The sequence below is a fragment of the Rhinolophus hipposideros genome (genome assembly GCF_964194185.1).
Source record: "Rhinolophus hipposideros genome assembly, chromosome: X".
NCBI classification, from domain to species: Eukaryota; Metazoa; Chordata; class Mammalia; order Chiroptera; family Rhinolophidae; genus Rhinolophus; species Rhinolophus hipposideros.
Genome location: NC_138046.1, coordinates 17,558,484 through 17,572,322, shown reverse-complemented (window position 1 = coordinate 17,572,322; position 13,839 = coordinate 17,558,484). Strand labels below are relative to the sequence as shown.

The 13,839-nt window shown below is 38.4% G+C and overlaps 1 protein-coding gene across 1 annotated transcript in view; it reads right to left on the bottom strand.

The window, feature by feature from the left end:
- MCF2 (MCF.2 cell line derived transforming sequence) overlaps positions 1-13,839 on the bottom strand; it is a 109,550-nt gene that overhangs the window by 71,985 nt on the left and 23,726 nt on the right. Inside the window, exon 2 of the mRNA XM_081041900.1 lies at positions 10,835-10,903. Coding sequence (XP_080898026.1) covers positions 10,835-10,903 — 69 coding nt within the window. The remainder of the gene's footprint in view (positions 1-10,834; positions 10,904-13,839) is intronic.

The window sequence follows — 13,839 nt, the reverse complement described above, 5'->3', positions numbered from 1 at the left end:
TACCCAGGAGAGGGATTGCTGGGTCATATGGTAATTCTATTCGTAATTTTTTGAGGAACCTCCACACTGCCTTCCATAATGGCTGCACCAGTCTGCATTCCCACCAACAGTGTCTGAGGGTTCCTTTTTCTCCACAGCCTCTCCAACACTTGTTACTGTTTTTGATGATAGCCATTCTGACTGGGGTAAGGTGATATATCATTGTGGTTTTTATTAGCATTTCTCTGATGATTAGCGATGTGGAGCATTTTTTCATAAGTCTATTTGGCATTTGTATGTCCTCTTTGGAGAAATGTCTCTTCAGGTCCTCTACCCATATTTCAATTGGGTTGTTTGCTTTTTTGTTGTTGAGCTTCATGAGTTCCTTGTATATTTTGGATATTAGGCCCTTATCGGAGGCACTGTTTGCAAAAATCTTCTCCCATCCAGCCGGTTGCCTCTTTATTTTGTCGATGGTTTCTTTTGCTGTGCAGAAGTTTTTTAAGTTTCATCTAGTCCCATTCGTTTACTTTAGCTTTTACTTCCATTGCTTTTGGAGTCAAATTCATAAAATGCTCTTTGAACCCAAGGTCCATAAGTTTAGTACCTATTTTTCTTCTATGCACTTTATTGTGTCAGGTCTTATGCTTAAGTCTTTGATCCATTTTGAATTAATTTCGGTACATGGTGACAGATAGCAGTCCAGTTTCATTCTTTTGCATGTGGCTATCCAATTCTCCCAGCACCATTTATTGAAGAGGCTGTCTTTCCTCCATTGTATGTTTCTGGCTTCTTTGTCAAAAATTATGTCCACATTTATGTGGTTTTATTTCTTGGTTATCAATTCTATTCCATTGGTCTATGTGTCTGTTTTTCTGCCAATACCATGCTGTTTTGATTATTATAGCCCTGTAGTACAAGCTAAAGTCAGGGACTGCGTTCTTTTTTCTTAAGATTGCTTTGGCTATTCGGGGTCTTTTGTGGTTCCAAACAAATCTGATGATTTTTTGTTCTATTTCTTTAAAAAATGCCATTGGGATTTTGATGGGGATTGCATTAAATCTGTATATTGCTTTGGGTAATATGGGTAATATGGGCATTTTAACTATGTTGATTCTTCCAATCCATGAGCACGAAATGTCTTTCCATTTATTTGTGTCTTCTTCAATTTCTTTCAAAAATGTCTTATAGTTTTCAGCATATAAAACCTTCACATCCTTGGTTAAATTTATTCCTAGGTATTTTATTCTTTTTGCTGCAATTGCAAAGGGAATTGTTTTTTGTATTTCTTTTTCTGAGATTTCATTGTTAATATATAGGAATGCAATGGACTTTTCTACATTGATTTTGTAGCCAGCAACTTTACTGTATTCGTTGATTGTTTCTAACAGCTTTTTAGTGGAGTCTTCAAGGTTTTCTGTTTATAGCGTCATGTCATCTGCAAAGAGTGATAATTTAACTTCTTCATTCCCAATTTGGATGCCTTTTATTTCTTTCTCTTGCCTGATTGCTCTGGCAAGGACTTCCAACACTATGTTGAAAAGCAGAGGTGATAGGGGACAGCCCTGTCGTGTTCCTGAACGTAGAGCAAAGGGCTGCAGTTCTTCACCATTAAATATGAGATTAGCTGAGGGCTTGTCATAGATGGCCTTTATTATGTTAAGGTATTTTCCCTCTACACCTATTTTATGAAGTGTTTTAATCATAAATGGATGTTGTATCTTGTCAAATGCTTTTTCTGCATCAATTGATATAATCATACGATTTTTGCCCTTTATTTTGTTTATGTGATGTATCACATTGATGGATTTGCGGATGTTGAACCATCCTTGTGCCCCGGGGATGAACCCCACTTGGTTGTGATGAATAATCTTTTTAATGCATTGTTGTATTCGATTTGCTAGAATTTTGTTTAGGATTTTTGCATCAGTATTCATCAGAGATATAGGTCTGTAGTTTTCTTTTTTTGTGTTGTCCTTACCAGGTTTTGGTATCAGGGTAATGTTGGCCTCATAAAATAAGTTAGGGAGTACTGACTCTTCTTCAATTTTTTGGAAGAGTTTGAGCAGGATTGGTATTAGATCCTCTTTGAAGGTTTGGTAGAATTCACTAGGGAAGGCAACTGGTCCCGGACGTTTGCTTTGGAAAGGTTTTGGATGACTGATTCAATTTCGTTACTGGTGATCGGTCTCTTTAGATTTTCCAGTTCTTCATGGTTCAGCCTTGGAAGGCTATATGTTTCTAAGAACTTGTCCATTTCTTCTAGGTTATTGAATTTGGTGGCATATAGTCCTTCATAGTATTCTTGCATGATCCTTTGTATTTCTGTGGTGTCCGTGATGAATTCCCCTTTTTCATTTCTGATTTTGTTAATTAGTGTCTTCTCCCTTTTTATCTTAGTGAGTCTAGCCAAGGGTTTGTCAATTTTGTTAATCTTTTCAAAGAACCAGGTATTTGTCACATTAAGTTTTTCTATTGTCTTTTTGTTCTCAATTTCATTTAGTTCTGCTCTGATTTTTGTTATTTCCTTTCTTCTGCTGACCTTGGGTTTCACTGGTTCTTTTTCTTGTTCTTTAAGGTATAATATGAGGTTATTTATTTGGGATTTTTCTTGTTTCTTGAGATAGGCCTGTAATGATATAAATTTCCCTCTTAAAACTGCTTTCGCTGCATTCCAAAAATTTTGGTAGGATGTGTTTTCAGTGTCATTTGTTTCTATGTATCTTTTGAGCTCTCCTCTAATTTCTTCTTTGACCCAGTCGTTCTTTAAAAGTATGTTGTTTAATCTCCATGTATTTGTGTTTTTTCCCGCTTTCTTTTCGCAGTTGATATCCAATTTCAAAGCCTTGTGATAAGAGAATATGCTTGGTTTGATTTCAATCTTCTTAAATTTGCTGAGGCTGATTTTATGTCCCAATATATAGTCTATCCTTGAGAATGTTCCATGTACACTAGAAAAGAATGTATAGTCTGATGTTTTAGGATGAAGTGCTCTATATATGTCAATTAAGTCCATTTCATCCAATGTGTCATTTAGGGCTGCTATTTCGATATTTATTTTCTATTTGGATAATCTATCCATAGCTGTCAATGATGTATTTAAGTCCCCTAGTATAATTGTGTTTGGGTCGATTTCTCCCTTTAGTTCTGTTAGTAGTTGCTTGGTATATTTTGGTGCTCCCTGATTGGGGAAATAAATATTGATGACTGTTATGTCTTCTTGTTGTATAGTCCCCTTTACCATGATGAAATGTCCGTCTTTGTTTCTTGTTATCTTTTTCACCCTGAAGTCTGTTTCATCTGATATCATTATGGCTACACCTGATTTTCTGTGGGTGCCATTTGCTTGGAGTGTCAATTTCCACCCTTTCACTTTGAGTCTATGCTTGTCCTTGTACCTGAGATGTGTCTCTTGGAGACAGCATATGGTTGGGTTTAGATTTCTGATCCAATCTGCTACTCTGTGCCTTTTTATTAGTGAGTTCAGTCTATTTACATTTAGGGTGATTATTGATATGTGAGGATTTCCTGTCATTCTATCTTTAGTTTTCTGGTAAGGCTGTTTCTCTATTGTTTCTTTGCCTTTTTGTTGTTGTCTGTTATTTCTGTGTGGTGGTATTCTATGATGTTTCCCTCTGTTTCTTCTTTTATTACACTATATATTTCAGTTCTGGATTTTTTTTTTTGAGTGGATACCCTTAAGTTTATTTAAAAAAAAGTTTGATATTTAGAGTATTCCATTTTCTTCAGCACGCTTACTTCCTCCATTCCCACATTCCGGTTCAGGCCTTTTACTCTCCCCCTTTTTATGTTTCGGTTGCCACAAATTGTCCCTGTTGATGGTAGCGAGCGGGCGGCTAGTCTCCGTGCCTAAGGCTTCCGTTGTCTGCTCGGCAGTGAGGGCTAAAACCACCGTTTTCAGCCTTTTTCCCTCAGTCTTTTCTCCGAGGTCTCTGCCGTGAGTGTTGGGTTCAGCCGTGTTATATGCTGCCCCCTCAGCCCTGTGGGCCATAAGCGGAGCCTTAGTAGTCTGAGTTCTTCCCTCTCCCACAGCTGCGGTAGTTCCCAGATGCAGGAAGCTCGGAGCACTGAGCTAGGTCTGCATCCTGCGCCCGCGAGGCTCCGTCTCCGCACTTTTCCCTTCCCTCCTACCCCGCTCCCGTGATTCTCCCACCTTTAGGTGAATTCAGTAGTGGGCCTCTTCGTCTTGCCTGTCTGCTGTGCAGGGAGTCCTTTGTGGAGTTATTGTTGTTCGATTAGTTGTAAATTCCAGGGGAGCTTTACAGAGGCTCACCTCATGCCACCATTTTGATGACGTCTCTCCACCACCCCTCTCTTAATAATTGATAGAACAAAGAGACAGGAAACCTGAAAGGACACAGTACACCTGAACAACAATCTCAACCAACATGACCTAACTGATGTTTATAGAATACTCCGTCCAACAAGAGCAGAATATACAGTCTTCGTCATGCCCTTGGAAAAAAGATCAAATCCATTTTTTGCTGTAATCTTTCCCAACAGAAGTTTGAAGGAGAGCCTCCATTCCTAAGTTATCTCTTGAATAAAACTAGCCTAAACTATTAAGTCAAATGATGATAAATCTTCACTACATAATATTCTAGACTTAAAGAGTGGGATATTTAAGGAAGATAACCATGGACAATGATAGAACCCAAACAAGAGTCTTAAAGGAACTCAAAGGAGGAATTGTACAACTCTGAGTCAAGAGATTTATAGCACCACTAAACAAAAGGCCTCTATAGGTAGGATGTAATATAGAAACAGCAATATAAATAATATATAACATTGTAATGTAACACATATCTTATATACAATATAATGTAGACTTGCAAAGTAAGCTGGTAAGCACCATAGTTAAGGACAGAACCATCTAGCACTTAGGGAAACTATATCTGCCAAAGGAAAGAATGCAAGGTTCTTATAAGGGTAAATGATCATCCACTAATCTATAAAATGTTATCACCACAGAGCACCTACAAATGCTGTACTAGGCAGTAAATGTGTAAGACAAGAAAAAAAGAGATAAATTCTAAATTGGGAGATGTTATTTATTTTCCCCATTGGGATCCCTTTCTTCAAAAGAAACCACATGCAGAAACATTTTGAAAACAACTACAAAAAGCAGAGAAGGAAAGAATTGTGACGAGGAGCCTAGGCAGAAGGACAAGCCCTAAGGGAGGTTCTATTTGGAACAGAGTTTGAAAAGCACCTGATGAGCTTCAGTAAAATCCCCAAAGCTCAAGAATGACAGTATGTCACATTTATACCACTTATAAAACATTAAACCACATTAATTAAGTCATCGCTAATTCACAATTACCACTAATTATAATCATTAAAGCAGAAGCTAGGTTGAAGTGCCCAATTAAGATAAATTAAGATAATGTATAAAGCAAATGCTTCTTTAGTAAACCAAGCATGTAGGTATCATTTTAGGAGAAATAATTAAACTACTTAAAAGGAATAAGATTGTTTCTCGTTCTTTCAACACCTACGAAGCATTCCTTTTCATGAAAACAATGCATATACTCATCAATTTTTATCTGTTAATACGATGTTTAATGGTATAGTTCAAATTACTCTTAATACCTGAAAGTAATTAATTAGCTTGTCTTTAAGCAAAACATTCCCCAGATATCTGACCCAGTCAAAAGGAAAGGGGTGGGGGAAAAAATGTGAAGGGGAAGAAGTTCAAATTTCCAGGAATAAAACAAGTAAGTCATGGGGACGTAATGTACAGCATGGGGAATATGGTCAATAATATTGTGATAGCGTGGTACGGTGTTAGGTGGTAGCTAGGTTCATCATGGTGATCACTACTTTAGGTATCTAAATGTTGAATAACTATGCTGCACACCTGAAACTAATCAATACTGTATGTTAGCTATATTTTAATAAAAATATTTTAAACATATAAACATAGACAAGCCCCCAAATGGAAATGAATGGAAAGACATCAATCTCATTCTATATCAGAATGATAAAAAAAGGACTTATTCCACATGACTTTTGAGCACAATGTTCAGAATGCACTTAAGTAGGATATATAATTAAAAACAACTACAAAGAAATCTTTTTTTACTTTTTTAAAAATTCGTTTCAGGTATACAAAACAACACAGTGATAAGACATTTACATACCTCACAACCTGATAATCCCAACAAGTCTATCACCTATCTGGCACCGTCCATAGTTATTACGATATTGACTATGCTCCCTATGATATATGTCCGTGTGACTATTTTTTTTTACTGATAGTTCACATTCAATATTGTTTTATATTTGTTTCAGGTGTACAGAGTAGTAGTCAAATATTTATATAATTTATGAAGTGATTCCCCAATAAGTCTAGTACCCATCTGACACTATATATAGTTTTTACAATATTATTGGCTAATATTCCCTACATTGTATTTCATATCCCCATGACTATTTTGTAACTACCAATTTGTACTTCTTCACCCCTTCACCTTTCTCACACAGCTCCTTAACCCCACTCCCATCGGGCAACCACCAGTTTGTTGTCTGTATCTATAGGTCTGTTTCTGTTCATTTGTTTTGTTCTTTAGATTCCACATTAAGTGAGATCATATGGTATTTGTCTTTCTCAGTCTGACTTATTTCGCTAAGCATAATATGTTCTAGATCCATCCATGTTGTCACAAATGCTAAGACTTCATTCTTTTTTATGGCTGAGTAATATTCCATTGGATATATGTAATATTCCATTGCATATATGTACCACCTATTCTTTATCCAATTGTATATTGATGGGCAGTATGGTTGTTTCCATATCTTGGCTATTGCAAATTGCGCTGCAGTGAACAAAGGGGTGCATATATCTTTTCAAATTAGTGTTTTGGATTTCTTCAGGTAATTACCCAGGAATGGAAATGCTGGGTCATGAATTAATTCTATTTTTATTTTTTTAAAATTTTTATTGGGTAACAGTGTTTTTTTTCCAGGATCCATCAGCTCCAAGTCAAGACGTTGTCCTTCAATCTAATTGTGCAGGGCGCAGTTCAGCTCCAAGTCCAGTTGCCATTTTCAGTCTTTAGTTGCAGGGGTCGCAGCCCACCATCCCATGCGGGAATTGAACTGGTAACCTTGTTGTTGAGAGCTCGTGCTCTAACCAACTGAGCCATCCGGCCGCCCCTATTTTTAATTTTTTGAAGAACCTCCATATTGTTTTCCATAGTGGCTGCACCAATTTCCAATCCTAGCAACTGTACACGAGGGTTCCTTTTTCTCCACATCCTCACCAACACTTGTTGTTTGTTGATTTATTTACCATGGCCAATCTAACAGGTGCAAGGTGATATCTCACTGGAGTTTTTAATTTGCATTTCTCTGATGATTAATGACGTTGAGCATCTTTTCATATGTCTATTGGCCATCTGTATGTCCTCTTTTCAAAAATGCCTACCCAGGTCCTCTGCTCATTTTTTAATTGGATTGTTTAGTTTTTTGGTGTTGAGTTGTATGAGTTTTTTATAAATTGTGGATATTAACCCTTCATCAGGTGTGTCATTAGAAAATATCTCCTCCCATTCAACAGGATGTCGTTTCACTCTGTTGATGATTTCCTTTGCTGTGCAAAAACATTTTAGTTGGATATAGTCCCATTTGTTTATTTTTTCTTTTCTTTCCCTTGCCGGAGGAAATATATCAGTAAAAATTTCACTAAGGGTAATGTCTGAGAGTTTGCTTCCTATATTTCCTTCTAGAAGTTTTATGGTTTCAGGTCTTACATTTAAGTCTTTAATCCATTTTGAGTTTATTGTATATGGAGTAAGAAAGGAATCCAGGTTTTTTTTGCACGTATCTGTCCAGTTTTCCTAGCACCATTTATTGACTAGTATGTCTTTACCCCAGTGCATATTCTTGGTTCCTTTGTCATAGATGAACAGCCCATATAGATATAGACTTATTTTCGGGCTCTCTATTCTGTTCCACTGACCTATGTGTCTGTTTTTATGCCAATACCATGCTGTTTTGATTACTATGGCCCCAGGGATTCACAGGGTATGGCTTTTAGTTTTCACAGTTAATGCAGCTTCAGTTCTTGAGCCAGTACTGAGCCTCCTGTGGCCAGCCACTGCTCTCCTCGGGCCTTCAGATCCCTGAGAGCCACCCAGAAAAGGCTGCAGTGTGAGCTGGGGCTGACCGCCTGCCACCGAAAGTTTCCCAGGCTCCTACAGTTATCTGCTGCTATAGGAGCTTCCGGCAGCTTATGGGGCAGGGCCTGGGAGCTGATAGTGTCTCAATTATTAATCTTATTACAAATAAATTATCTTATGATTAATTGATTATTATTAATAATCTTATTAATCAGTTAGAAATTTTAAACTTCATTTAGTGATTCTGTTGTTAGTAGTAGTAACATTGGTGCTACAGATGTGAAACCAATTTATGTATATTGTAAAAAAAATAAAAATAAAAATGTTAATGCTATTAGAAACCAAAGTTTTCTAAGGTAAACATAAAACCAAAAACATTAAGAAAAATCCTGTAACTTGAATTTGAACTGGAAAATATCAATATGAATTTGTGATTTCTAAACCAGTCAAGGATTTGGAAACAATAATACCCCCGTAGCAATGGGTATATCTAATATTGGATCCTGTTTTCTAAATACCATCTCCCACTCAAAGGAACTAGAGCTCATTAGAGAAATGGCTAATTCCAAATTTAGGGCAGCAAACAATACGAGTAAGGGGTATGTAGTGCTATCGTGTTTCCCCAAAAATAAGAACCCAGCGGGACAATCAGTTCTAATGAATCTTTTGGAGCAATAATTAATATAAGACCCGGTCTTATAGTATATTATATAAAACTTTATATTATATTATTATATTATATTTTATTACATTATATTATATTATACTATACTACATTATTATATTATATTATATTATATTATATTATATTATATTATATTATATTATATTATATTATATTACATTATATAATTATATTACACAGGTCTTATAGTAAAATAAGACCAATTCGTACATTATTTTTTGCTCCAAAAGATGCATTAAAGCTGATTGTCCGGCTAGGTATTATTTTTGGGAAAACATGGTAGAAGACAAAGAAATACTCAAACACTAACGGGCATGTCAAAGGACTGATGAGCAACTCCATGGGGCTTCCAGTGGCCCTAGTTTGTGGCAAGTTGGGGATCAAAAGAATAATAATTATAAGTAAGTTTAAAACATTGAATAAATAAAAACCATAAAAATCCTTACTTAAAAAGGGGGGGGAGGCAGCCCAGTGGCTCAGCGGTTAGAGTTCCATGCTACTAACTCCAAAGGCTGCCAGTTCGATTCCCACATGGGCCAGTGGGCTCTTAACCACAAGGTTGCCAGTTCAATTCTGCAAGGGATGGTGGGTTGCGCCCCCTGCAACTAAGATTGAACATGGCACCTTCAGCTGAGCTGCCTCCCGGATGGCTCAGGTGTTGGATGGAGTGCGGGCTCTCAACTACAAGGTTGCCAGTTCGATTCCTCGAGTCCCACAAGGGATGGTGGGCTGCGCCCCCTGGAACTAAAATTGAACACAGCACCTTGAGCTGAGCTGCCGCTGAGCTCCCGGATGGCTCAGTTGGTTGGAGCACATCCTCTCAACCACGAGGTTGCCGGTTCGACTCCCGCAAGGGATGGTGGGCTGCGCCCCCTGCAACTAGCAACGGCAACTGGATCTGGAGCTGAGCTGCGCCCTCCACAACTAAGACTGAAAGGACAACAACTTGACTTGGAAAAAAGTCCTGGAAGTACACAGTGTTCTCCAATAAAGTCCTGTTCCCCTTCCCCAATAAAATTTTAAAAAAGAAAAAAGAAAAGGGGTGGTTTACCATAGTTCTATTGCTGAGCAGCATTACTCACAATAGCCAAAAGGCAGAAGCAACCCAAGTATCCATCAATGGATGAATGGACAAAATGTGGCATATAGACAGTGGAATATTATGCAGCTTTAAAAAGGAAATCCTGATATACGCTACAACATGGATGGATTTTTAGGACATCATGGTAAGTAAAATAAGCCAGTCACAGAAGGACAAATACTATCTGATTCCACCTATGTGTGGTAACTAGAGAAGTCAAATACACAGAGACAGAAAGTAGAATGGAGGTTGCCAGGGGCTGGGGGAGGAGGCAATGAGAAATTATTTTTTAATGAACACAGAGTTTCCATTTTGCAAGATGAAGAGTTCTGGAGATTGATGGTGATGATGGTTGTTCAACAATGTAAATGTATTTCATGCCACTTAAAATGGCAAAGATGGTAAATTTTATGTTATGTGTATTTTATCACAATTTTTAAAACTTATATACAAGTACATATACATACATACATTTTAAAAAGTAAACTTTATCGTATATAAGCAAAATCCTAAAAAAACAACTTAGTACATACTGCTTGATTAGGTGAATGACTTGACAGCATTTGTAATAACCATTTAAATAATCAGAGTAGGGTGGAGGAGAAATTTTTAAAGAATCGACCTCAGTTGCCACCCTTTCATCCAGCAAGCACCCACCTAGGAGATGTATTCCTCTTTCATCTATCGTGGATTTGTAAGAACTTGTCTGAAAGCCAAATGTGTAAGGGTGGTAAGATTGGTTTTTGTCACATATCTAAACATATTTAAAACCTCCAATCATTCTCTACATCTCCATTTTTTAGCGACTCTATGCACAATACATAAATGTTTATTAAAATAGTGTTTCTCAAAACCTGTATATCTACTTATTAATACGGACCAAATGAACTTTGCTAATTGATTCATATATTTATCGGGTCTAAATATATGTAAAAGTCTGCTTACCAGACAAAAAGGCAATGTCTTGCATTAAGAAATGACTGACGTCCTTTACACGGAGAAGCAGCTCAGATTCTAGGAGAAATGAGAAAGGGAGAGAAATGACATGCGTGTTAAAGTACAGCTAGAACCATATACACGATTTTGCATTGTGCTAAAAAGAACTCTGGGAGTCCCACAGGTCTGTGTCCAGAGACACACTGCTGATCTCCTCTTTGCTCCTCAGCTGCATGGCAAGGAAATCTCCCTATTGAAAACAACACTGGGTAAGCAGGACCAGTGTCCTAGTTCTCAGAATCTATGTCCCGGACATAAACTGCTCTGACTCACCAGAAAGCCGGGGCAAAGGTCCAAACTCCAGGACATCTGGATTTATTTAAAGGGTAGATAGGGACACGTGGAGACATTGGCAGACTGTCTTCTATTTCTGATAATGCCTAATTCTACAAAGCACTTCTCAGATCTCTTATCTTATGCAATCCTTAAAATAACCTTGAGGGAGGTATTATTATTCCATCTTATAAGTGAGGAAAAGAGTCGGAGAGTAAGCACCGTGTAGTGGGTAAGTATGTGGCTTCTGAGTCAGACAGACCTGGATTCCAGTCCCAGTTTGTTGCATTTACTGGCTGTACAAACCAGAACAGGTTACTCAGCCTCTCCCAGCCTCCGTTTCCTCACTTGTAAACTGGACACAATCATATGTACCTCCCAGGGCGCTGTGCTCACTAAATGCAAAATACCTGGCTTCCTAGTAGATGTTCAATAAATGGTAGCATATTAACTCCTCTTTGATCATTACAGGTGGAACGATGTCCATGCATTGTTCAATATGTTTTAGTTGTCCCAGATCTTAAGTGCTGATTTGTAATGTTCAATTCTAGTGAACCCTACAGGGGCCAAACATCAAAGTCCACTGCCTGCCTCTGGACCATGAGCGAGGATAGCTTTGGAAAAGAAAACAGGTCATCACACTGGGCTATTTTGGATGGCTGGTTTTAATGCCTGTGGTTCCACATCTCTTAGAGAAGCCCTATTTTCCACTTGCTGTCTGACACAAAAGGCCTTCAAAGACCTAATCTCTGGCGATGTCAGGCTGATGACACATTACCCTTGTTAGTGCTCCTCAAATCATACCCCACCTGGAGGTGGACTGTCAGGGCCAAGCCTGCTCAAGGGCACAACAAAAACAAGTTCTCGATGGGCCCACATTGGACACTGGGACAGGGGACCTGTTACAGCATGACCTACCCTTCACCCCCTCCCCAATTTGAAACATAAAGAAATGAATCGACACATTTATTTTCATAAGATCCATGCCATTAAAAATCTTCAAAAAAAAAATCTTCAATTTTTCAGGACATAAAATATCAATTCCTCAAAATAGCTTGTAGTTTTTCTTTCTTCGTTAGCACCATACTTTTGTTTTTAATTAAAGTTTATTGGGGTGACAATGGTTAGTAAAGTTACATAGATTTCAGGTGTACGATTCTGTATTACATCATTTATAAATCCCATTGTGTGTTCACCACCCAGTGTCAGTTCTCCTTCCATCACCATATATTGGATCCCTTCGTATTTTTTTTTTCAAATGAGGCTCCTGGTATGTCCCAGGCCAAGGCATGCGTGTTCCCATTTCTGTGTCCTCACATCCAGACTGCCGGATGCAGTTATCTTTTCAATGCTCCATGTTTCCTCAGACAAAAGAATGTGTCTATGACAGCCACAAACACGCCTCACACACTGACATGTTTAGGAAGGGTGAGAAGGGGGGGTCATGCACAGAGGACCGGCACTCTCCTTGCCCTTCGAGGCCTGCAAAAGAGACAATGCCTCAAATGCATTCTGCCGTTTAAATGAGAGCATTAGAAGTTAAAATATTCCTATGTAATAAAACTGAAATTCCTCCCTGCTTTGACCAGTAGAAATATCTATGGAGATAAATTGATGCATTTTATGTCAAATAGCAGCTCTAGAAGCACTAATGTCTGCAATTTGATTTCTCCCATACCATTCAGTCTCCCGCATAGCTACAGAAACCATATCCTCCTACTCTACATTTTTAAGCCCACTCACGTAATAAGAAAGGTATGAGGCATAAAATAAAAGGGCGAGGGCTGGGAATGGGAGGACCCAGTTCTAGAGCTGGCTCGGCCAGTGAGCTGCTCTGTCGTCCTGACCAAGTCACTCCCCATCCCTCGCCTCATGACCTCCGTTTCAGAAGTGAGGGCTACAGATATAGAGCAAGTGCTTTCCAGGGCCTCTTACATTCTGTGAGCCCCAACAGGCAAAATCCATAGATCTAAGAAAAACATACTGATGTTTCTACTGTAAAATGTCTCCCATAACTGTGCCAACAAAATAACATTTCCGCACCGATGAAAAAGGATGAAGTAATGATTAAAAGAGAAGATGTTACTACTTTAAGAAATGATCAAGGTCTGGGTTGGAAACAGACTGAAGGGAGAAGAGATAACGCAGGAGAGGAAACAGAAGACACGGGGTTATCACTGAGCAGCCACAAGAAAGACAAGGGGAGACTCTTGCTGAGAACAAAGAGAGCACTGACTTTGGAGAATTCTGACAGAGTTCTATCCAGCTTTGTATCAGACTCTCTTGAATTTCTGCACAGATTTCCCACCGAAATACAAAAGTGAGAACCAATATGATTTATGATGTTTCTCTTGTTGACCCTTTTACTCTTTTACTCCAAGGCATTAGAAATAAAAAGGCTGGATCACCAACGCTGGGTCAAGTCCACATTACAGCATGTTCCGTGTTGGCCAGATTCAGGTTTGATAGGAAGCTTGTCAAGCTGTCCCAGGTGGAAAGCTCAATTACAAATAAAAAGCACGCATTCTCCTTACTTCGGGCTGGTGGCCCCAACCCCCAAAGGCCTGGTTGGGAAGCCAAACAAAGGGACGCTAATTCAGTAGGTAATCTGACAAAAACTCTTAACACCCAGATGCAGGGCTCTTCTTTTAAGAGTCCTGTGGAAGAACCATGTGCTTTTC